This window comes from Haliaeetus albicilla, chromosome 5, assembly GCF_947461875.1.
Source record: "Haliaeetus albicilla chromosome 5, bHalAlb1.1, whole genome shotgun sequence".
NCBI lineage: Eukaryota > Metazoa > Chordata > Aves > Accipitriformes > Accipitridae > Haliaeetus > Haliaeetus albicilla.
Genome location: NC_091487.1, coordinates 30,510,453 through 30,533,943, shown reverse-complemented (window position 1 = coordinate 30,533,943; position 23,491 = coordinate 30,510,453). Strand labels below are relative to the sequence as shown.

Here is a 23,491-nt window from a genome sequence, read left to right as displayed (position 1 = left end):
TTCCTAATTGTCAGATGTAAAACACAATATGTAAAATTGCACAGAACAAACCATACTGTTATGAAATATTATGGTTACAAGTAAAATGCTCAAAACTCGGACTGTGACACGAATAAGGTTGGAGTAAAATATTTATTTGTCCCTTTGTATGTATACATAGTAATGAATGATCCATAGAACATGCATTTCTGCCTACGCAGAAGTAAGGTGTACGTGCATGATGCCCACGGATGCCCTGTCCCCTGCAGCGGATAGAACAGATGAGCACCTACTTACTAGTTTTTTCGCTGTGTCCCAAGCCTGACCTCCCACTGCCTGTGGAAACCCAGCTCCAAAGGCAGAAGCAGAAATACCCGTGTTGGCCGCTTCGCAACACCACCACTGCACGAGCGCTTCACCGGCCTTCATTACAACCCAGGTGGCCTCTGAGAGTGGGAGAGGGATTTCACCTCCCACTAGCCACCTGCAAAATGGTGGCATGTGGGGATAGCGCTGAAAATCGTGCATTACATTTGGTTGCTTAATCTGACTCCTGAATTGTCAAGGCGGCTGGTTATCGTCTGCGACGCAACGTCCTACGGCTCCCTTGCAGGCGGACCTTACGTCTGTAGGCCACAGAGGGGGCTCTGCTGCCAGTCCTCGCTTTTTTTATGATTAAAAAACGAAAGCAGCACTGCGTTACACTGGCTAAACCCGGTAAACATTGTGAAAAGTTACAGGCAGCCCTGCAGGAGCTAAGCGGGCGGGAAGAGGGCTGACCAACACAGCATTTTGGCACCTTTTAATTCCATCTCGGCCAACCGCCATTTTCCTCCCTTGGAGGCACCGCTGCTGGGTGAGAGCACAGGCTGGGTGAGAGCATAGGCTGGGCTCCAGCTCCAGCTCTCTCTCTCTCTCCCCCCCCCGTCCCCTCGCTGGGGAACAAGCCCCGTCGTGGCCTACGCGCCGTGTGGACGGCCACCCGTCGGAGCCGCTCTCACGCAGGGAGCGCGGTGGCGTCCCGGCCTGCCTCGCTGTCCGAGGCGGGACTAGAACCCGCGGCCCCCCGCCTCCCGGCTCCTCGCGCTACCCGTGCGGCCACCGGGGCGCAAGCCAGGCGCCTGGCGCGCGTGCCCGCACGGGCCGGAGAGAGGAGGGGAGGCGGAGCGGCGCGCGTGCGCGCGCAGCTGGCGGCCGGCCGCGCGCACTCTCCCAGGCTTCCCAGGGAATCCAGCGGCAGCAGGAAGAGGCGCTTCCCCGCGCACGCGCAGCTGGCCGGGCGGGCGCGCGCTGAGCCGCGGCGGCGGGAGGGAGGGGGGAGGGGAGGGAAGCTGCTGAGGTAAAGTTAGGGGGAGAGAGAGACTCCGTCAGCGAAGCGAGAGCCGGGGAAGCTCGGCGGCCGCCATTACTGAGTCGAGAGCGCCGGGGAGGGAACGGAGAGGTGGGACGGGGCTGCGGCTGCGGCGGCCGGGAGCGCTCGGGAGCTGCGGGCCGGAGAGCGGAGAGAGCCCCGCGGGGAGGAAAAGCCGCCGGGGGCGCCGGCGTGGAGAGAGCGTCCCGGGAATGCTGCCGCTCCCGCCGCCGCCGAGGAGCCGGATCCCGACGGCGCGAGGTGAGGGGAGGAATTCGGTCCCGTGGGACCTGGCCCGGCCCGGCGGCCCGGAGCGGGGCGGCCGGCCCGGCAGGCGGAAGGGGAGCGGGGGGGGGGAGGCGGCTGTAGCCCGGCGAGCTGGTGCGGCGGCCGCTGGCTGTAACCAGTTCAAAGGGCTGGGGCTGGCGTGGGGAGAGGGGAGCCGGCCCCCCCCCCCCCTCCCCCCGCGCTCGGCCCCCTCGGCACCTCCACGCGAGGGAGGGGGGGCAGGAAGGGCAGGGAGCGGAGTGCTTGGTCCCAGACAGGTGATGAAGGCCTGAGCAATGGGAGGGTCTGAGCCTGCTGTACGAGGCTGCCAGCTGGTCACGGCTCTCCAGGGAGGGAGGAAGGCAGGAAGGGGAGCTTCCCTGCTCCTCTCTCCTTCCTTCCTCATTCCCTTCTTTCCCCTTCTCCTTTAGCTTCCTCCCTTCTTCCATTCCCACTGCCTCGCCTCCCCCCCCCCCCCCGTTCTGTTCTCCTTTCTCTGTACTTCTTTTCCTCCTCATCGCCCCCTTCTACTCATTCTCGTCTTCTCTGTTCTTTTCCTTCTCTACTAAATTTGAACAGTTGTCAATTTCTCTCCTCCTTCCTTTCACCTTCAAATATTGCTCGATATTAAATTTCAGAAAACTTCACTCTCCTAATGATGTGTGTGCATTTCTGTTTTTCCACCAGGTGGATTTTAAGGCTTTGAAATAGGGTAGCCAGTTGCAGTGTTGCAGCTTTCAAGCGTTTTGAATCCCTTCAACCAGCATAACCTTTAGACTCTCTCCACCCAAGGAAAGCACCAGAGATAGACAGATATAATGCCATGGTGTTGTAAATGTAGGACATAAGGAGTATAAACCACTGTTTTAATTAAAAATAGAAGAAAGATCGTTTTCTTATAAAAGGAAGACATACTTGTCACCTTCCCCCTAGAATACACCCCACCCTTCCTCTGTACCCCCCTTTTGCCCTCTCCTGCGTCGCTTTTGATATCGGCGTGGAGTATTGCCTTAATAAGTAGGAGGGAAACGTTTTAAATCTAGACCAAAATAGGCCTGTGGGGGTATGTGTGTATTCTTTAGTTTAGTATCATGCAGATAACCGGGGGATTTTTTTTTTTCTTAATAAAGATCCTTGGCAGAAATTTAAAAACTCTACACTGCAGAGTAAAAACAGTAAAGAGAGAACAGCATTTGCTGGTCAATTGGACGTCCATTTTAAACCTGTGTATTGAAGCCAGTTACAGCACTGGTACTTGCATACTTATTTCATAAATGAATGAGGAGTTAATAGGTAGGTTTTTCTGCTGTGCTGTCTTACCTTCCTAAGGTTCTTCAGTATGACAGCTGTTTTCAGCAGTGACATCAGTGACCAGAGTTAAGAGCTTTCTCAAAAAGCCTATACATATTTTTAAATTTATAGTACATGTCTAAAAGCAGCATATTACCCAGGTGCATTTTTATAAGGGTTTATTTTCCTTTGTGCTTCTTCGAAAATTATTTTTGAGAAGTGCTAAAATTCTTAAAATTCTATTTGTAGTACTCTACTGAAACTCAGTGCTACTAGAGCTTAGAAAGTGTGATGTAAATATGGTATTTTTTTAAAAGAGTCTAGTACTTGAAGTGTCAGAAATTGTTTAATCATTTGCTACATTATCACTAGCTTGTTTTAGTATAACAAGTCACTTTTAAGCTTGGAACATACTGAGCTTAAATAGTATGTTGTGCTTTTTTTTTTTTTTTTTTAAGTATCCCTATATAAAGCAGCTGCCAGCATTGTAAAAATATAAATAATTGCAACCAAATGCCTACCACTCCCTGGTATTGGACTTTATTTTAGCTAAGGTGTTACATGTGTAACATAATCCAATTAAATACTTTAGGCGCAGACTAAATTGTTTTAAAATGCTATATTTGGCACTAACAGAATCAAACGTTGCACATGTTTTTGAGGCTACAGAGAAAACGTGCTTTCCTAAAGACGTAGGTGTTTTTCTGTGTGCAAACTTTGTAGGAAAGAAAAGCACTGATCCTAATAGATTGTTCTGTGTAAGTTTCCCCTTGGGGACTTGTTATTTGAGTAGATGGTGCAAAAGTAATTCCATTCCGTTTAATAAAGATACTAAAAGGATGCTGATGGTATCTTAAGACTTCCAAAAGTACTTTCTTAACAGAAGAGAAATCCCATGTACTGGCATCCTTCAGGAATATTTTGCCGAAAACTTCAAAACACTCCACATCGCTGCTTCTAGTAGACTAATACGTGGTGCGTTCTTAAGATTACGCATGGAAGGCATCCTTCAGGGATGGTACTCTCTGACCTTTGCTGGGAGGATGGAAGTTTGTGAAGCCAAATACTCAGTGTTAAGTTAAGTTCTGCTGGCATCGTTACGTCGGTGAGCAAACGGAAAACAGTCGCATCTGTGGACGTGACGTCCCTCCGAGAGTGAAGCCCGTGATGCATTCTTGCTGTGTGATAAGAGAGGAATGCTTTTGAGAGGAGCTTGCGCTCTTTGGGCAGAGCAGAGCTTTCCCCGCTCTGCGGGAGCGCCCTGTGCCGTTGCCGGCCGCGTCGCCGCTAGGGGGCTCGGTGAGCACGGCTCGCCTCGCCCGGCCCGGCCTGTCCGGTCCCGGCACGGCACGGCACGGCCCGGCCCGGCCCGGCGGCGGCGGCCGGAACGTCGCTGCCCGTTTTAACTTGGGCTTTGGCAGAAGTAGCGCGGCCTTTGGGCTAAGCGTCCCGTTGCTTTTCCAGTACTCCGCCGTACTCCTAACTACGAGAGGAAGTTTCGTTTCAGGTAGCCCCAGTAACACTGGAAATTCTGTATTAGGACTGTCAGGATTTTTTTTTTTTGTTTGTTTCTTTTCCCCTCTATCCGTCCTATTTCTATCTTGATGGGCGCACAAAACTCTTAATCGCTTTTTTGTTGTTTTTTCTTTTTTTCCCCTGACAATTTTTAGCCTAAAGGTCAGTGTAAGTGAGCTGGAATATTCTTGGTTTTTTCATCACCTTTAAAAAGTACTTTTAAGGGTATTACGTTTTACTGATTATTGGTTGAACTGTCTCATTGCTTCCTTATATTTTTGGATTTTAATGAAATATTCAAAGAAAAATGAGTTCAAAATTCCTCACAGGAAAATCTGAAGCAATTGTAGTGACGCTGTTTTGAATTTGGGTATTAGCTGTGCTTTTCTAGTCGCTAACACTTACCAGAAGCTGAAATAATAACTCTGTAGCTAGTTCTGCACATCACATTTTGTGCTAGATTAGAGTTGTTTCTTTGGCTTTGAGTTACAATTCCCATGCATTTTTGCAGTTCTGCATCAGTTGACATACAAGCATAGCAGAAGAATGTTTGCATTTAAAAAAGTAAAACCCGCATGCACAATTTTGGAAATGTGTATATTGTTGCATCTTGGCATTAATTTATTTAAATTGGCTAATTATTATGCAGAATATTATTTGATGCTTACATATACCTTTTCACTAGTTCATTTCATAATTTAAAAAAGAAGTGGGTAACCAGTGTTCTCATTTTACATAGGTAAAAATTACACATATGGCTTGTACAAAGTCAAACAACAAACTACTGTTTTGAATTAAGTCTCAAAACTTACGGTGTCAGGTCCTGGATGCTATACTGAAGTTCCTCACAAAGCAAAATAACATGAAGTGATCCAGATATGTGGATCAGTGAAATTTGTTGAAGTTGCTGCTGCCAGGATGCAAATTTTTCATTTTGCAGCAAATGCATTTTAGCCCTTTTTCTGTCTTTACCTCGATCCTTCCTTCCTCAACTGCTTCTTTTTCTTTCTTATTTTTTTATGAGTTCTTTCCTGAATCCCCTTTGTAAATTTTCTCCATTAGTTCTTTTGTGTTCTTCCCGAATAACTTTGTAAATAAGCCTGATCAGGTAATCTTGCACTAAGGAACTTCTGTGAGTGCTATGCATGTCTTTAGTAGCAGCTTGTCCTGTACGAAAACAATTAAGAATTTATTTTTTCTGTAAACTTGTACTGTTTCCTTTGCTGTTAAAATACAGGTTTTGAACCTATATCGAATGCTTTCAGGTATTCAGAAATCTGTAGATAAGTAAGTCAGGAGGCTTAAGTTCAGAATAATGCAATGCTGATAATTTGAACCTTTGCCGTTTACCTGTTTGTTGTGCCATGATCTAATTTGTGTAGGTTGGCTTGTTTTTTGTTTGGTTGGTTTTTGTGAACAGCAACAATGATAATAGATACCCCCTGGAATGCTAGATTCCAGCTAAGGAATGATGTTCTGTTTTGAATTTAGAAATAAAGTTTAGGCCATGATTTAATTTTGGGTAATACACTGGCGGTCTTCAGGGTATTGTTATTAATAGGAGAAATTTAGTAAACTTAGTAAGAACTAAGAGCTTTGAACTTCTGTTTTTAAACACAGTTTTGCATGGATTTGTAATATGAAGTTGAACAGTCAGGTTTTCTCTTTTTTTATAAATGGATTATTTTACTTTTGTTTGCAAAGAATTATCTTGGCTATGTAACTTCTTTAGGGATGGTAGTTGGCCATCACAGTAACCAAATCTGAAATGAACAGCGGTTGGGGTAATCCGTTCTCATCCTTCATTTACCTAGCATGACTAATCACCATACCACTTAAACTGTATTCCTTTTCAGTCAGAGTATCACTATTGAAGGCATTTCAAGGCATTTCCTTTACTATCTTGTTATTGCTTGATTGAGCTTATTTCCTGGTAAGCAGTCTGAATCTTTTTTTCCTAGTGTTGGCTGGTACTTGCAGCATTTTACCAGGGAGCATTGTGTTTACCCTTATTTATAAATAAGATTTCAAGTATGGTTACTTAATTAAGATTACCAGCACTTGTGAAGGCAAGAATATTGGTGTGTTAGTAGAGAGGACAGGACACATTAAGTGTCTAGGACCTCAGCAGACTTTGGTGAATTGAAACTGTTGATGACATTGGTATACTCCTTATCTAGTTTAGTTTCTAAAAAGGGTTTTGGTTTGAAGAGAAGATTTCTTATGCTTGTTTAAGTGAAAAAGATACCTCTTGGTAAATATGGAATGAGAAGTAACAACATTACCTTAAGCTACATCAACACTAGATTTTTTTACTGGTTCTTGAAGTGAAAATGGTTGAATTGTTATTCTGGTATGTTTTGGGTAGAGCTGTAATTACTGATGTGCTGATAAGTCTTAGAATTTGGATACTATACTAAATATTTTCCAATGCCAAGTTTTGGTTCTCAAAAAGTGTGAAGTGAGGGATGACCCGGTATAAAAACTTACCGTCAGCAGTAACCTGAATCCAGAGCTGTAACTTCCTTGGAATCATGGTCTTTGATATTTGAAAGTGCTGTGCCTTCAAAAGTTGTCCTACAAACCATTTCAGCGATATCTAATGTGTTTGAATTTACTTTGTGATCTGCTGTAGATGTCAGAGTAACTTTCTGTTGGTGTACTCATATACCCTGCAAAGCAGACTACTAGGCTGTGATGGCCTTTTTTTTCCATGTGTGCTTTTCTTCACTTGGGCAGCTAATTTACAAACACTATCACAAGGCTATGGTAATTGAAACTAACCCTGAAAAACACAGGTCTGTAAACTGTTGCATCTAGACAACATTACAGAGTGAGTAAAGGACTGTGGGAAAACACTTTCCCTGTTGGCATTGTTTGCACCTGCTTAAATAGTTGTTGGTCATGAGCAATTCTGTAGAGTCTTTCAGATGACATCTCTGCTTCAGCCATGTTAGGTCTGCAGGTGGTAAATATTTTTAGGTTTGGAAAGCAATTTCGGAAGGTGTATCAGAAACATCCAGAGCATTTATCTGTTAGTGATTTTCTTGGCTATGGTTTTGTGATTTTTCTTTCACATCTACAAGTTTCTGTGCAACCACAGTTACTAAATAACGATAGGTGATTAACTATTTTAGTATTTATTAGTTGCTAATAACATGGCATTCTATGCTAATGTTTAGAATTCAGCTCAGAAGACTTTGGGGAGACATGTATTTGAAAATTGGGGTTTTCTCTGGCCTCAATGCTTCTGGCTGATCTTGGGGTGGGGTGGGGTGGTGGAGCTTTCTCTTGTGGCAGTGTGCATTGCAAAATGACTGGTGTCGCCCTCCCCCAAGCCCCAGATGCATTCTTGCAGGCACAGACACTTTTCTTTCAGTCTGTCTGCTCTTCCACATACTCTTCTTCAGAGTCCTGTAGTCTGTTTCCTCATGTGCAACTATCTGCTCTGCTCACCTAGCTGTGGACATAGAGGAGTGCCACAGCTAGGAGGTAAGGACAGGGAGTGTGATTTACCTCCTGTCTTCTCTTTCAAGTGATAGAGTTCAGCTTTGCAGCTAGGCCAGGCTTAGTGCAGGACTGATAGCCTGCTGCCTAATGATTTTGGTGTGGTTCAGTACCACAAGTTGAGAATGGCAGTATTGTTGTTGTATTGGTATATTGCTTATCACTGTTGCTGAATATTTTTTGTCCAAAAGAAAGTTTACTAAAGCTTAGAGTTTTTCAATTAGCTATGTTATTCTCAAAGCAAAGTGGAATTACTGAGGATATAATCGTAAGTGACAAAACAAGAAAAAACTCTGCTATACCTTCTTGATGTTTCGCATGTATACAGCATGGTACTGCATCTTGCTTAAAAATGACACCTTTCCTTAGTTAAAAGTGGGTTACATCATGATCCAATTCAAGAGCCTCAAGTTCCTTTCCTTTTTTGCATCCTGATATATGCATCACTGGCCTGTCATTCAAAGTCTGGGTTTTGTGTGGATGTGAACTGAAGAAGTTCCCTGGAAGGGAGTTCCATTTTTGGTTACTTTGTAGCAGCATCCCTGCAGTAAAACCAACACTTATGAAGGTTATACTAACAATTTGTATCCTAGTTAAGAATTCAAAATATATTATATTTAAATATAATTATGCTTTCAATTTCTGATTTGTCACAGTCTGTGAGGCCTTTAAATTTAGAAATGCTGTACTGCAGGTAAAAGGGTTTTGAGGTAGACTGTACTTTTTTCTAGTGATGAAATGTATATACATGTATTTAGACATGCATTCATTTTATGTATTTTGTACTATACTGACTTCATCTTACAAAACTATGTTCTTGATATTTTAGAATTCCAAATTCTTCTACAAGTGATTAGTGATTTTTATATCTCACATTTTGTGTGTTATCTGAGACACTATATTAATTTTTTTCAGAAGAGGCTTCTGCAGCCTAGGTATTGTTAAAATACCAAGTTGAACTTATGAAATTGCAGTCACTTAAGAATTGTGCCCTCTCTGTCTCAAGTATTAGTGGCTGTGCTTACAGGATTTAAACCCTTTAAGTTTAGAGGAAGACCAGCTTGAGCTCCAAGTTCTGTTTATGGGTTTAAAATGAGGAAAACAATCCTCATGTATAAGTGAAGTATTGTACCTTCTCCGATTGCTGCTTCTGCTTTCATAATTTTGAAATTATTAACAAATCTTACTTTTTCATTTTCAGATCCCTCAGGGAAGAACTTACTGAAGGACACTGTTTAAATGTGTGACATTACTGCAGGAAGATCACAGCAGGATAATCATCTTGCTTTGCACCTTGTTTTCCTAAGGGTAAGTTTGGACTTTAGGTCTTCATAATCTTATGCTTAAGGGGGGAGGTGGGTGAATAAGTACAAAATGATACGCTTTATTTTCTTTATAACTACACTTGGAAATCTAAAAGTCTGTAGAGTCAAGGTCCTATGGTGTGACTGTAGAAGGTCAGAGATTCTTCCTGCAGTGATGTCGTATACTTTGTGTCTTCTGTAGTTCTTCAGAGTTTTTCTATTTAAACATAGAAATGCTCTATTATTTTCAATTTGAAGACTGAAATTAGTTGGGGAAATCAAACAACCACTCCTTTGAATCTGTAAGAAAGACAAAGGGAGTGTGGGGGGCAATGAATTAGAGTGTTTTCAATTTGTTATAACAGAATTAGGCAGATTGAAGTAAGATAATTGAGCTAACTTACCATAAATTTCCAGAGTGTGTATTTTAAAACTGTACAAAACTATAAAGTACCTTTAAATTAGTGGTATATTGAAAAGAAAAATCTTCCATTTGGGGAGCAATTTAATAATTATGTATTAAATGTGAAACCATTATAATGTCAGGTTTTTACCAGGTTTATTACTTAATCAACATAGATTTCATTCTGTGACTTGCTTTGTACAATCAATGCAAAGTAGAAACTGTATAAAAAATGAAAAGAAAACCACACTGGTTTTAAGTATCCTTGGTGATACAACTCCCACTATGGTGAAATTCTTCCATGTCAGAAGTTTTGTGAGAGACTAATGTGTGTGTTTTCCCTTTGTCAGTGTCCCATTTCACCTTACTCTTTGTACTTAATCACTTAAAAATGTATTGATTTGACAAAACATTTATTGCTGGAGGAGGAAGAACCTTTGCTATGTGAGGATGTAGAGTATCTGAAAGTATTGATTGTTTCTTATAAACTAGTTGCAAATTGACAGCGTCTTCCTGATTAAATGAAGTAATCCTGTGGATGAAGATTTCTGTGTTCTAGTTTAGTCCATGTCAAATCTGTATTTGCTGTGGCAAACAGAAAACGTTTTATAGTGGAAGTGCTGAGTAAACTTCTCATTCTAATAGTCTGAATGATGCTACTATGATAAGCTTTGCTTTAGAAAGAAAACACTGGGTTTATTTGTAATAATATAAACACTGCTTGTGAAGGATTTACTCTTGCTAAGTATTTTTATTCCCAGAGCTGTTTTCTGTTAGCTCTAAATTCTGTGTTTTAAGAGTATAAAAAACATAGTGGAAACAGTAAAAAGCAAAATTAAAAATACAAATTCTCTTTCTGAGTGTGTCTTTGAGAAAACTGATTTAAAAAAAGAAAAATCATTACTAAAACATGTCATAAAAGTTTCAATTCTTGCAATATAAAAACTTGCAAGTATAAAAATTAGACCGAGTTTACTTTGCTCTTCATTTTATAATGAAATTGATACTTCATTATAAAAAAGATACTTTCCTTGACTATGATTTCTATAACTGAAAGCTCTTTTTACATATGGGTATTTTATATTTTGGTCAATTAATTTCATTACAAATATTGTTACATAAATACTATGCTTCCAATCAGAACATCAGTTTTATATTTCTAGGTGTTAGTAAGTTGGAAAGCCCTGTTGGCCAGGCATTGATTCTATATGAAATATTAAAGGCTTCAATGTTTTTATCTTCTGTTACAACTTTTAATGATACAAATACTTTTTACTGCTGCATGTCTTCAAACTCAGATACGTTTTAGCAGTTGTGAATTAGTTTTACAAGTATTAAAGCAGATTTTGAGAGCTTTTTGGGTGACAGATTCTACTTTTTTTTTTTTAAACTAAAGGAAGGTACTACAGTCACATGCTTAACAAATTGTTGCTAAGAATGACAAAATGCATAAAAAATAAAGCTGAGATATTGAAACTAAAATTTCAGTATTGATGCTTGTTATACTTTTTCCTTTCTGTAGGGGCTATTTATGGGTTCTTTTACACGCATTTATGTTGTTATTTTGTACTCCACAAATCTAAAACCAAATATGTTAAGTACATTAGTCTGTACCTTTCATTTATACTGCTGTGTGATAGCTGTCTTTTTACCAAGAAAAAGAAAAGTATTTTTATCAAAATATTCTCACAAAATTATAGAACAGTGTAGGTTGGAAGGTACCTCTGGAGGGCATCTTGTCCAGCCTCCCTGCTCAAGCAGTGTCACATAGAGCAGCTTGCCAAGGACCATGTCCAGGTGACTTTTGAATATCTCCAGTGAGGGGGCCTTTACAACCTCTCTGGGCAACCTGTGCCAGTGCTTAGTCACCCTCACAATAAAAAAATGTTTCCTGATGTTCATATGGCACCTCCTGTGTTTCAGTCTGTGCCCATTGCCTCTTGTCCTGTCACTAGGCACCACTGAAAAGAGTCTGGTTCTGACTTCTTTGTACCTTTCCTCCAAATATTTGTATACATTGATGAGATCCCCCCTGATCCTTTTTTTTTCTCCGGGCTAACCAGTCCCAGCTCTCCCAGCCTTGCCTTATATGAGAGATACTTTAGTCCCTTATTTAGCTTAGTGACCCTTTGCTGGACTCTCTCCAGTAGCTCTATATCTCTCTTGTACTGTAGAACTGGACACAGTGCATCAGGTGTGGCCCCACCAGTGCTATGTAGAGGGGAAGGTTCACCTACCATGACCTGTTGGCAATACTTTGTCTCATGCCACCGAGGGTACCGATAGCCTCGTTTGCCACAACGGCACATTGCTGGCTCGTGTTCAGCTTGCTGTCCACTGACATTCCCCAGGTCCTTTTCTGTAAAGCTGCTTTCTAGCCAGTTGGCTCCTAGCATATACTGGTACGTGGGGGTTATTTCTCCCTGGATGCAGGACTTTGCAGTGCACAAGATTCCCGTCAGCCCATGTCTTCAGCCTATTGAGGTCTCCCTGAATGGCAGCACAATGCTCTGGTGTATCAGCCAGTCTTCCCAATTTTGTCATCAGCAAACTTGCTGAGGGTATACTCTGCCCCATCATCCAAGTCATTAAGGAAGATGTTGAACAGTATTGGCCCCTGGAGTACACTGCTGGTTACTGGCCCCCAACTAGATTTCACGCCACTGATCACAACCTGCTGGGCCCAGTCATTCAGCCATTCTTTTTTTTTTTTTTATGTTTTCCTCATAATGCAATTGTTTCTAAAACAGTAAATATCTTTCCATTTGTAGTATGTAAGCAAGCAAAGTCTTCTCATGAATAACTGAGAGTTAGTGGTAACTGTATATTTGATGACAGCTTCAGTAAAGCCACTGGAACCTTGTTATAATTCTGTGGAAGTTTGAGTGTAGATAGAGTAGTTTTTGTTTACAGTTACTAAAAGTTTTTGCTTTTTTCCTAGGGATGGAATGATACTATATTGTAATCTTAAAATCTCAGACATAAATCTTATTTTTCTGTACTTTGTATGACAATATTTTTATTTTTCTGTAGAATTCATGTTAGAAACTTCTTAAAAGCAGCTTACTGTTAGTATACAAATAGGGTAGTTTACTTCTGCAGATAGGCAGCAGCTGAGCCACATTGCTAACTTCCTGGTTTTACAGCTGCTTGTTTTGAAAGTTTCTTTACTGAACCTAAAACCAAACCTACAAATGCACACAAAAGTAGTGTTATTCACGCAGGTAAGCATGCTATCTAGTGGAAGTATGAGTGTGAATAGAAGTATGTGTATGTGAATATTGGGTTGGGTTTAGAGTTTTTGTGTTGTATGTATTGCAGTGGAAAATGCTGAAAATGCTTTCTAGTGCCTAGTACCCATAAGCTATGAAGGAAAACAGTAATTTGGGGCTTTGGGTGTAGGTTTTTTTTTTTTTTTAGAAGTATGCTGATCACCTATCAAAATAGGTGATGAACTGTTATTAAACTGTGCCTAAAACCTGTTTATTTTAAAATTTATAATATAAATAGCATTTACATGAATGAATTATGAGTTTAAGATCTCATTTAAAGTAGTTGTAAAATTTTCATATACATAGAAAATGATTTCAGGGTGAGCAAGCAAAAGTGTTTTTTAAAATCTCTTTTCTCTCATGAATGTTAGAAAGAAACACCTGCAATCTTTAAATTTTTTTCCCTCTGTTTTCTTTAGGAAGATGATCCTCCTCATCCTGGTTATCTGAGGTTCTCTCAATGACAAGCTGAAGCAGGAACAACTGAAAGCTATTTCTGGAACCCTGGATATACAACTTAAATTTGTAGGAACCTTTCCAGAATGAAAACCACATACAGTTACGTTGATAATTGCAAAAGGATGAGAGGAAAGTTATGATGGCAAAAAACAAAGAGCCACGTCCCCCATCTTATGCTGTTAGTGTTGTTGGACTGTCTGGAACTGAAAAGGATAAAGGTAATTGTGGAGTTGGAAAGTCGTGTTTGTGCAATAGATTCGTTCGTTCAAAAGCAGATGAATATTATCCTGAGCATACCTCTGTGCTTAGCACAATTGACTTTGGAGGAAGAGTTGTTAACAATGATCACTTTTTGTACTGGGGTGACGTAACACAAAGTGGTGAGGATGGAATTGAGTGCAGAATTCATGTAATCGAACAGACTGAGTTCATTGATGATCAGACTTTCTTGCCTCATCGGAGTACGAATTTGCAACCATATATAAAACGTGCAGCTGCCTCCAAACTGCAGTCAGCAGAAAAACTAATGTACATTTGCACAGATCAGCTAGGCTTGGAGCAAGACTTTGAGCAAAAACAAATGCCTGAAGGGAAATTAAGCATAGATGGGTTTTTATTGTGCATTGACGTAAGCCAAGGATGCAATAGGAAGTTTGATGATCAACTTAAATTTGTGAATAATCTCTATATCCAGCTCTCAAAATCTAAAAAACCCATAATAATAGCAGCAACGAAATGTGATGAATGTGTGGATCATTATCTGCGAGAGGTTCAGGCCTTTGCTTCAAATAAGAAGAACCTTGTGGTAGTGGAAACATCAGCGAGATTCAATGTCAATGTTGAAACATGTTTTACTGCACTGGTACAAATGATGGATAAAACTCGTGGTAAACCTAAAATAATCCCCTATCTGGATGCCTATAAAACTCAAAGACAGCTAGTTGTTACAGCAACAGATAAGTTTGAAAAACTTGTCCAAACTGTGAGAGACTATCATGCAACTTGGAAAACTGTTAGTAATAAACTGAAAAACCACCCTGATTATGAAGAGTACATAAATTTGGAAGGAACAAAAAAGGCCAAAAATACATTTTCAAAACACATAGAGCAGCTTAAACAGGAACATATTAGAAAAAGAAAAGAAGAATACATTAATGCATTGCCAAGAGCTCTTAATACTCTTATGTCAAATCTTGATGAGATTGAACACTTGAGCTGGTCAGAAGCCTTGAAGTTAGTGGAGAAAAGGCCTGACTTCCAGTCCTGTTTTGTAGTGCTTGAAAAAACACCCTGGGATGAAACTGACCATATAGATAAAGTGAATGACAGAAGGATTCCATTTGACCTTCTCACTACGCTAGAGGCAGAAAAAGTTTATCAAAACCATGTGCAGCATCTTATATCTGAAAAAAGGAGGGTTGAAATGAAGGAGAAATTCAAAAAAACTCTTGAGAAAATCCAGTTCATTTCACCTGGACAGCCATGGGAAGAAGTTATATGTTTTGTGGTGGAGGATGAAGCATTCAAATATATCACTGATGCAGATAGTAAGGAAGTGTATGGTAGGCATCAGAGGGAGATTGTTGAAAAAGCCAAAGAGGAGTTTCAGGAAATGCTTTTTGAACATTCAGAGCTGTTTTATGACTTGGATCTTAATGCAACACCAAGTTCAGATAAAATGAGTGAAATCCATGCAGTTCTGAGTGAAGAACCTAGATACAAAGCTTTACAGAAACTTGCACCTGATAGAGAATCTCTTCTGCTTAAACACATAGGATTTGTTTATCACCCAACTAAAGAAACTTGTCTCAGTGGCCAAAATTGCATGGACATTAAAGTAGAGCAGTTACTTGCCAACAGTCTTCTGCAACTAGACCATGGCCGCTCAAATTTATACCATGATAGTGCCAACATTGATAAAGTCAATCTTTTCATTTTGGGCAAAGATGGCCTTGCACAGGAATTGGCAAATGAAATTCGGACACAGTCCACCGATGATGAATATGCATTAGATGGAAAAATATATGAGCTAGATCTTAGGCCAGTTGATGCAAAATCCCCATACCTGTTGACTCAATTGTGGACCTCAGCCTTCAAACCACATGGTTGTTTCTGTGTGTTTAACTCTATTGAATCACTGAATTTTATTGGGGAGTGCATTGCAAAAATAAGGGCTGAAGCATCTCAGATAAGGAGAGACAAGTATATGGCTAATCTTCCATTTACGTTAATACTGGCTAACCAGAGGGACAGTGTTAGCAAGAATCTACCTATTCTGAGACATCAGGGACAGCAATTGGCCAACAAATTACAGTGTCCTTTTGTAGATGTGCCTGCTGGTACGTATCCACGCAAATTTAACGAGACCCAAATAAAACAAGCTCTGAGGGGAGTACTGGAAGCAGTTAAACACAATTTTGATGTTGTAAGTCCAGTTCCCACCATTAAAGATCTGTCAGAAGCTGACTTAAGAATTGTCATGTGTGCCATGTGTGGTGATCCATTTAGTGTGGATCTTATTCTTTCACCCTTCCTTGACTCTCACTCCTGTAGTGCTGCTCAGGCTGGCCAAAATAATTCTTTGATGCTTGATAAAATAATAGGTGAAAAGAGGCGTCGAATACAGATAACTATATTGTCATATCATTCTTCAATTGGTGTAAGGAAAGATGAACTTGTTCATGGATATATACTGGTCTATTCTGCAAAGCGGAAGGCATCAATGGGAATGCTTCGGGCATTTCTTTCTGAAGTTCAGGATACGATTCCTGTCCAGTTAGTGGCTGTTACCGATAGCCAGGCAGACTTCTTTGAGAATGAAGCAATCAAGGAACTCATGACTGAAGGAGAACACATAGCAACAGAGATTACTGCTAAGTTTACAGCTTTATATTCGTTATCTCAATATCATCGTCAAACTGAGGTTTTCACATTGTTCTTCAGTGATGTATTAGAGAAGAAAAACATGATTGAAAGTTCTTATATGTCAGACAGCACAAGAGAAACAACGCATACAAGTGAAGATGTTTTTCCAAGATCTCCCAGAGGAAGTTCCCTTGACTATAATTATCCAGATTCAGAGGATGATACTGAAGGACCACCACCTTACAGTCCAATTGGTGATGATGTAAGGTTACTCCCAGCACCTAGCGACCGCTCAAAGTACCGATTGGATTTGGAAGGAAATGAATATCCTATTCACAGTACACCACTCAATTGTCATGACCATGAACGCAACCATAAAGTGCCTCCTCCAATAAAACCGAAACCGCTTGTTCCAAGAACAAATGTGAAAAAACTGGATCCTAACCTCCTGAAAACAATTGAGGCAGGTATTGGCAAAAACCCCAGGAAACAACCTTCTCGAGTGCCTGCGGCACCACCAGAAGATATAGACCAATCTGACAACTATGCTGAACCTATTGACACTATTTTCAAACATAAAGGCTTTGCAGATGATATCTACGCGGTTCCAGATGATAGTCAGAATCGTATTATTAAAGTTCGAAACTCGGTTGTTATAAACACCCAAGGTGAGGAAGAAAATGGGTTTTCTGATAGAATATCCAAAAGTCATGGGGAAAGAAGGCCTTCAAAATACAAATATAAGTCTAAGACTCTGTTCAGCAAAGCTAAGTCTTACTATAGGAGAACACATTCGGATGCAAGTGATGATGAGGCTTTCACCACCTCTAAAACTAAAAGAAAAGGAAGACATCGTGGAAGTGAAGAAGATCCACTTCTTTCACCTGTTGAAACATGGAAGGGTGGCATAGATAACCCTGCTATTACATCAGATCAAGAATTGGATGATAAAAAAATGAAAAAGAAAACCCAAAAAGTAAAAGAAGATAAGAAGGTAAGTCAACTGATTTAAATTTTATTTAAAACTTCTGGTGCATTGTAAGAAGGGAAGAGTCAAAATATGCAAGAGTTGCACCCTATTTTGAAACAGGTGCTTTAAAATTTTGATGTAGCATTGTTTGATTTTTGTCCAAGTTTCTACTTAACTTGCTTGGAACTAGCAAACCTCATGGAATGAAATGGTTTGTCTACCTAATCAGCTGTTCAAAAAGTTTCAGCTCTCTTCACCTTTGTATGTACATGTGCAGTCTCCCTTCCATATGAGTAAGTGAAAGCAGAATTGGGTCCACAGATCCTTTTTTTTAATTGTAACATCTTTTTAAATTTTTTTTTTTATTTTTAAAAAGCTGCTTTGTGAGTTCTTGGTTAGAACTGGTTCTTTCAGTTCTTGCAGTTCTGGCTGTTGGAATGAAATTTAGGGCTGGTGAATGAAAGGGGTGGTTTCTTTTTAATTCTCAGTTGTCTATTTGGAACTCTAAAACAAGAGCACGAAAAGGAAACTTTGTATAGTGGTTTTACTGACTGCATTTCCTAGTGTGGGCAAGCAAGTAGTCAAGTTGAAAGCTGTGCTACCTGTACAATTCTCTACTCAAACAAAATAAAGGGAACAAAATGCCTGCTCAGTATGGGTTTCTAAATAATAATGTGACATTCTACTTGGAAAATGTCTATGTTTTATTTTGATCTTTATGGTTGATAGTTACTTATTTTTTTACTTACTGTTTTAAAAATTATTATATCAGGATATTGTTGTGGTGTAGGTTCTGGATGTATACTCTTTAGAGTTTAGATTTTAATTTTAGGCTAGCAATTGTTGTTTTGCATATGGATGTTGTTTAACATTAAATCAGGAGTGTTCCTGGTCAGTTAGATATTTTCTTTCTTGTCTCAAAATAAGTTAACCTTTTTAATATTGTGTTTTGTAGCATTTTAAAAATGTCCCTTTTAGCTTAAATCTGACAGTAGTTGAATGGCATTTAGAAATAAGTTTTGTTCAAGTACAGCATAGTTAAATTTTACTAATGGATTAAATTCTGAATCGCACGTCCTAGTATGCAGCTGTGATTTGAATTACACATGACTGATTTAAAGGGCACTAAATTTTCTTAAGGCTTACTCATAAGCATAGATAATGATGTCTTGTGGGTATAAAATCATGGTTAAAAATACTTTGAAGTTATTCCTTTTGGGAAACTTAAATGGTTTTTAAAGCAATAATTTATATACTTTTGATTGAAATAATCTTGCTACATAGAAATTGAAATGTAGTATTCATAATCCTCCTACTGTCTCAGCTGCATTGAGTTGACAGAAAGTTACTCTGAATTGGATATTTATGTTTAAACTGTATAGACCTAGTATAGTGGGGTCTTCTCTTCTTGGAATTGTGTGAGAAACCCCCCCTGATATCTTTACCAAAGCCACCACTTTTTGCTTTGGCCTGTTGAGAGACAGCCTGAGTTGGAAGTTTCAGGCTGTTCTAAATTTTTGTAGTGGTTAAGACTCTTGAAGTGTACAAGAGTTGTTTCAAGTTTTCTTTAATGTACCTCTTAGTTTTGTGGGGTATTTTTGGTTTTTTTTGGTTTTGGGTTTTTGGTTTTTGGGTTTTTTTACTTGCAATTTGTGGTCTAGGGCTGATACTTTCAAATTAGTGAGAGAATACTTTTAATAGTAGAAGTACAAATTGTTGTAATGATGGAGAAAGCAAATTTGACTTGATAGCTAAAATGTTTGCAAGCATTCAAAGTATCAAAGAATGATGAGGGCTTAGTGCTTTTGATAAGTAGTGACTTCTGTGTGTGTTGACTTGCATTATGTTGAAGTGAGACTAGTTCCAGTTCATGTGATGAGTCATTCTAGTTTGTAATATACTCCTTTGTTTTTTTTAACTGTTGATTTTTTTGCAAGAGAGATGCAGTTTTATTAGTTTTGGAACTTATTGACCATGTTTTCCTGTGTTGTTTCAGATGAGCAGCTAGCAGTCTTTAATTACAAAACCTCAGAAATTATTCAAATTATATTTTCCTTGTTGAGTGTTATTTAGTCCGTGTGAGGGATGTTATTGCACCACTATTTACAGATTACTTGCTGGGTTTTTTGACAATTTTGACCCCTTGGATGTGAAAGGCGTAAATAAAACTTTTGTACTCCTTTCTGAATATTTCTTAAAGCTCTTACCGATACTTTTTCTAAACTGTTCAGCTGTATGTAAAGGGAACAAAAGAAACATGTGTAACTATTCTTGCTATAGTTACAGTGATTCTGAAATAAAGAAATCATACAAACAAAATGAATTTGTTTGGAAAAACTCAACCTTCGAAGTCTGAAGTCCTTATTGTCTCTGTCAAAGATTACAACTTGATTTTTAAAATAAGCTTTGTAGTATGCTGTTGCTTTTTTAAAGCCCAAATAGGATGTAACATTCTTGATACTCCTTTCATCTTTGTTGTTTTGAGGGGTTTGAGATGTGGTGTTTCTGGGTGGGTTTCTTGTATGGTATTGCAGAAAGCTCCTATGCACAGTCATTTGTGGTTTTTGCACTTTGGTTTTCAATTACACAAAGCAGATTTCATCTAGAGACAGAATTTGCCTATGCAGATTTTTACATTTAGAATTTTTTAAAAGAAAATGTTGGGGGGGGGGGTGGTTTGTTTTGTTTTTTGGGGGGTTGGCTTTTTTTACCCCATTTATGACAATTACTTTAAAGTTAAACACAATAAAAGTTCCTTAAAGTGGTATTTACTTTCCTGTTGGAGGTTCTGGAAAATATTTTAAAGGCAGGCCCAGAATAGGAGAATGTTTAAAGATAATGTGTTTCAAGAAAGAGACATGACCTTGCTGAAGGATGCTCATTCTGCCCTGACACTTTCAGACCGCAGTCTCCCAACTTACAAGATAAAATCATATACAGGTACAGGTAACTAGAACAGATACAGGGATGCAGGGAATGGGTGAAAATGATCATAGGATTCAGGTAAAAAATTGAAGGGAAGAAGGCAAGAGCTGGATGGGTAGGAAGGAGGAAGGGAGTTTTGGCAAACAATAGAATAGGAAAAACAGCAGTTCCTTTTTACAACTCTGAAATTAACAGCCATAGTTTGGCTCACCTGCTAACACATATGTACCAAATGTTTTTTAAAATCTGCTGTAAACAGAAGTTATTAAAGGCAGAAGTAAATACTTGGAATCGTGCTACTTGTTGCTATTTGGAAGCATAAATTAATATGTTTTACTGTGGAAAGTATAGCAGTGACAAATCTGTGGCGAGCAGGTAACATGACTTGCAAGGTCCTCTTAACACCACTTACTACCAAAGGAAATTAACTGGTCTCAGTTTTAAATTGTTTAAGTAATTGTGCTTTGGTCTGAATTATTTGCCCATTGTTGTCCATAACACTGTGTTTGTGTTCTTAGATCTTGTTTCTATATACTGGTAGAACTGGAAGAACCATCCTTGAGCTCTGTTTTCAATTATCACAGAAATAATTCCTCCAAAAAGTTTTTATCCCTTCATTCTCACTATTCTGTAAAACTCCTCCAGAACTTCTATTTCCTCTGTATTGGTGAGGAATCTTCATGCAATTTCCAGTTTTCACCTTTCCTTGTGGTAACATTTCTCCTGAAATATTTTTTTCCTTTTGTGATATGTCACCTCCAAACAGGTGTAGAGAATATGGCTGCTTCTTGACCTGAGTTTTAGAAGATTAAAAAAGGTTTTGTAATTCCCTCTGAACTTACGTTTTTGAATGAGGATGACTGAAACTGTCTATAGTATTGCAATCATAGCACTGCATCATATAATCTGAATGTTTGTTGATCTGTACTAGAAATTGCTACCTGACACAATTGTGTGATTGCACCCAACTTTTTCTTAGTTGCAGTTGTCACTTTAGGAACCTTTGGCCTATTCTTGTCCTTGGTAATTTCCAGCTAATGACTTCCTACTGTATAGTATAGGTGGTTTATAGTACATGCACATTATAGTACATAGACACACATATAGTGCATACACATAGTACATGTACATTCTAGTACATGCTACACGCACATTCCAGTGCATGATTTTTCCATTAGTCTGTGACTGTCCTTTTTGTTGAATATCATCCTGTTTCCATTACTCCAGTTGTTGCAGTAGTTTCCTATATGCCACCATCAAATGCCTTACTAAAGTCTAGATTGGTAAAACCAGCTGACCGTTGTAGTTTCTTTGCCTCTGGAAAAGAATACATGTTTTCAATGGAGAAGGTTGAATCAGTCTAGCATAGTCTAACTTGCGATACACCCATCTGTATCCTGTTTTATGTGATTACCATATTTCTAAATGTTCTGAAAAACTTATTGTTTGGCCTTGCACGTGTTGTTAACAAGTGGACTGTTAAACTTTTTCTGATAGGGAAGTATATGAAGAAAAGTGGAGAGAAGGAGAAAAAAGAACACAGACTGGCTTCAGAGTCATAGGATTTTTTAGCCAAGTTCGTGTGGAGTTGTGTGTGCACCCTGTGCTTGAAAACTTTCAAGTGCTTGTTGTGTGCCAATATTTGTTTAAGCTATGATGTGCTTCCTCCCCCTCCCCCTGCCATGGAACTTTATCTGTAAAAGTTTCTCATGAAAAAACACCTAGTCCTTTCTGCTGTTATTATGCAAAGTATCTCTTAGGTTAAAGGCAATTTCCAGAGTGAATTCTCCCCTGTATCAACATGCTTTCTATGTTTGATGCTCTGTTTCCTTACTAGTGTTCACAAACTGGAGGAACAAGCACAAAGTACAGTGTTATATGCAACTTTGCTTCAGCTGAGATGTGTGTTCATTCATCTTGATGTCTTTTTCAAAAATTGCAAGTGGGAGCTACAAGTAGATGCTTATCTCAGAATCTTTAACACTGTAATAGTAAGGTCTAGTATTGAACATTATTGTGTGTTCGTACACACCAGTCTCTTTAGAAGCAGCAGCCTTGCAGGCCGTATGATAAATTAATTTTGTCTTTAGTTTAACTTGATGAGTTTGGAGATAGGAAGCAACAGAGAGAAAATGCAGAAAATTTCAGGACGTGAAAGGGCAGTGACCATTCCTAGAGGATAAATATATTGCTGGAGGAAGCCTTCTTAGATCTCGGACAGGAGGAACCTCTTCATGTGTGTGCAATAATCCTAAAGCTGCAACTGTCATTCAGTTTATGCACCGATATAAGGCCCAAACCACAGTGCTTCTTGGCTTTTCATTGTTCTCACCATGCTTTTCTTATGTGTAAACAAGCTTGATAGAAATATTTTTAAAATTATTTATCAATTATTATTGATTTATCTATTATTATTATTACTACATTAAATAAATGCAAGTTCTTTTTTACCCTTGTCTTAATTTAGTAATTCCCAGTACAGCAGGAAGTCTGCCTGATCTGGAAACCTGTAGCTATTCCATACAGTTACAATTCCTAATCTTATTATTTATCTTTGCTATGGAATTGATAAGTATTAAAAATTTACCCATCTAATTTAGAGCTCTGATCTTTGTGAACGCTTTGAGATATGTTGAGTGTCTAATTTAGGCTGTATTTTCCTCCCCCTCTTATAAAGTATTGTTGTTTTAGTTCTTATCCTTCCCAGCATATCAACAGCAAATATCCTGAATAAATTTCTGCAAAGGGAAAGGCAGAGCCAGAGCCTCATGTTGAAGTAAATTCTGCAGGCTTTTTGCCTTGTTACGGAAGAATTATTTTGTTGATACATTTGTAAAAGTAGGAATAAGATTAGTATGAGTATCTTTCTTTTTTTTTTTTATATGGAATATATTATTTGAAGTACTTCTGAAAACAAATCCTAACTACAGAGATCTTGTAAACAATATAGTAAATTAACTGACCAGTGATAATTCTTTGATGTGCCATTGTTAAAAGTTATTAAATCTGATTATTTTTTTTTTTGTGACTGGAGTTTCCATCTGTGTTAAATTAAATCTGAAAAACAGTGCTTTAAAACGCTATGCCTTGTAACCTTGTTTGCAAAGATTTGTTGCTTCCAAAGAAGGTTGTGAATTAAGTTCTGTTTTCCTTTATACCAAGATGATTGTAAGATGCCTTTTACTTTAACTTAATCTGATAACTTGTCTCAGTATTTCAGCAAGAAAAATCCACTAGCACCTAGATGAATTCTTGCATATCTTACTCTGACTTGTTTTAGAACACGATGTAAGTAGTACAGGTTTGACATCTATTTTTCTATGCTTAAACTTGTTTGCTCTCATTATAATTTCAAAACTATATGGAATTTTATGTTGAAACTAT

The 23,491-nt window shown here is 39.0% G+C and overlaps 1 protein-coding gene across 1 annotated transcript in view; it reads left to right on the top strand.

The window, feature by feature from the left end:
- Positions 1-1,309: 1,309 nt before the first annotated feature.
- Positions 1,310-23,491, top strand: part of ARHGAP5 (Rho GTPase activating protein 5) — a 50,155-nt gene continuing 27,973 nt past the window's right edge. The window contains exons 1-3 of the mRNA XM_069784018.1: positions 1,310-1,591; positions 9,111-9,217; positions 13,308-17,206. Coding sequence (XP_069640119.1) covers positions 13,484-17,206 — 3,723 coding nt within the window. The 5' untranslated portion in view covers positions 1,310-1,591; positions 9,111-9,217; positions 13,308-13,483. The remainder of the gene's footprint in view (positions 1,592-9,110; positions 9,218-13,307; positions 17,207-23,491) is intronic.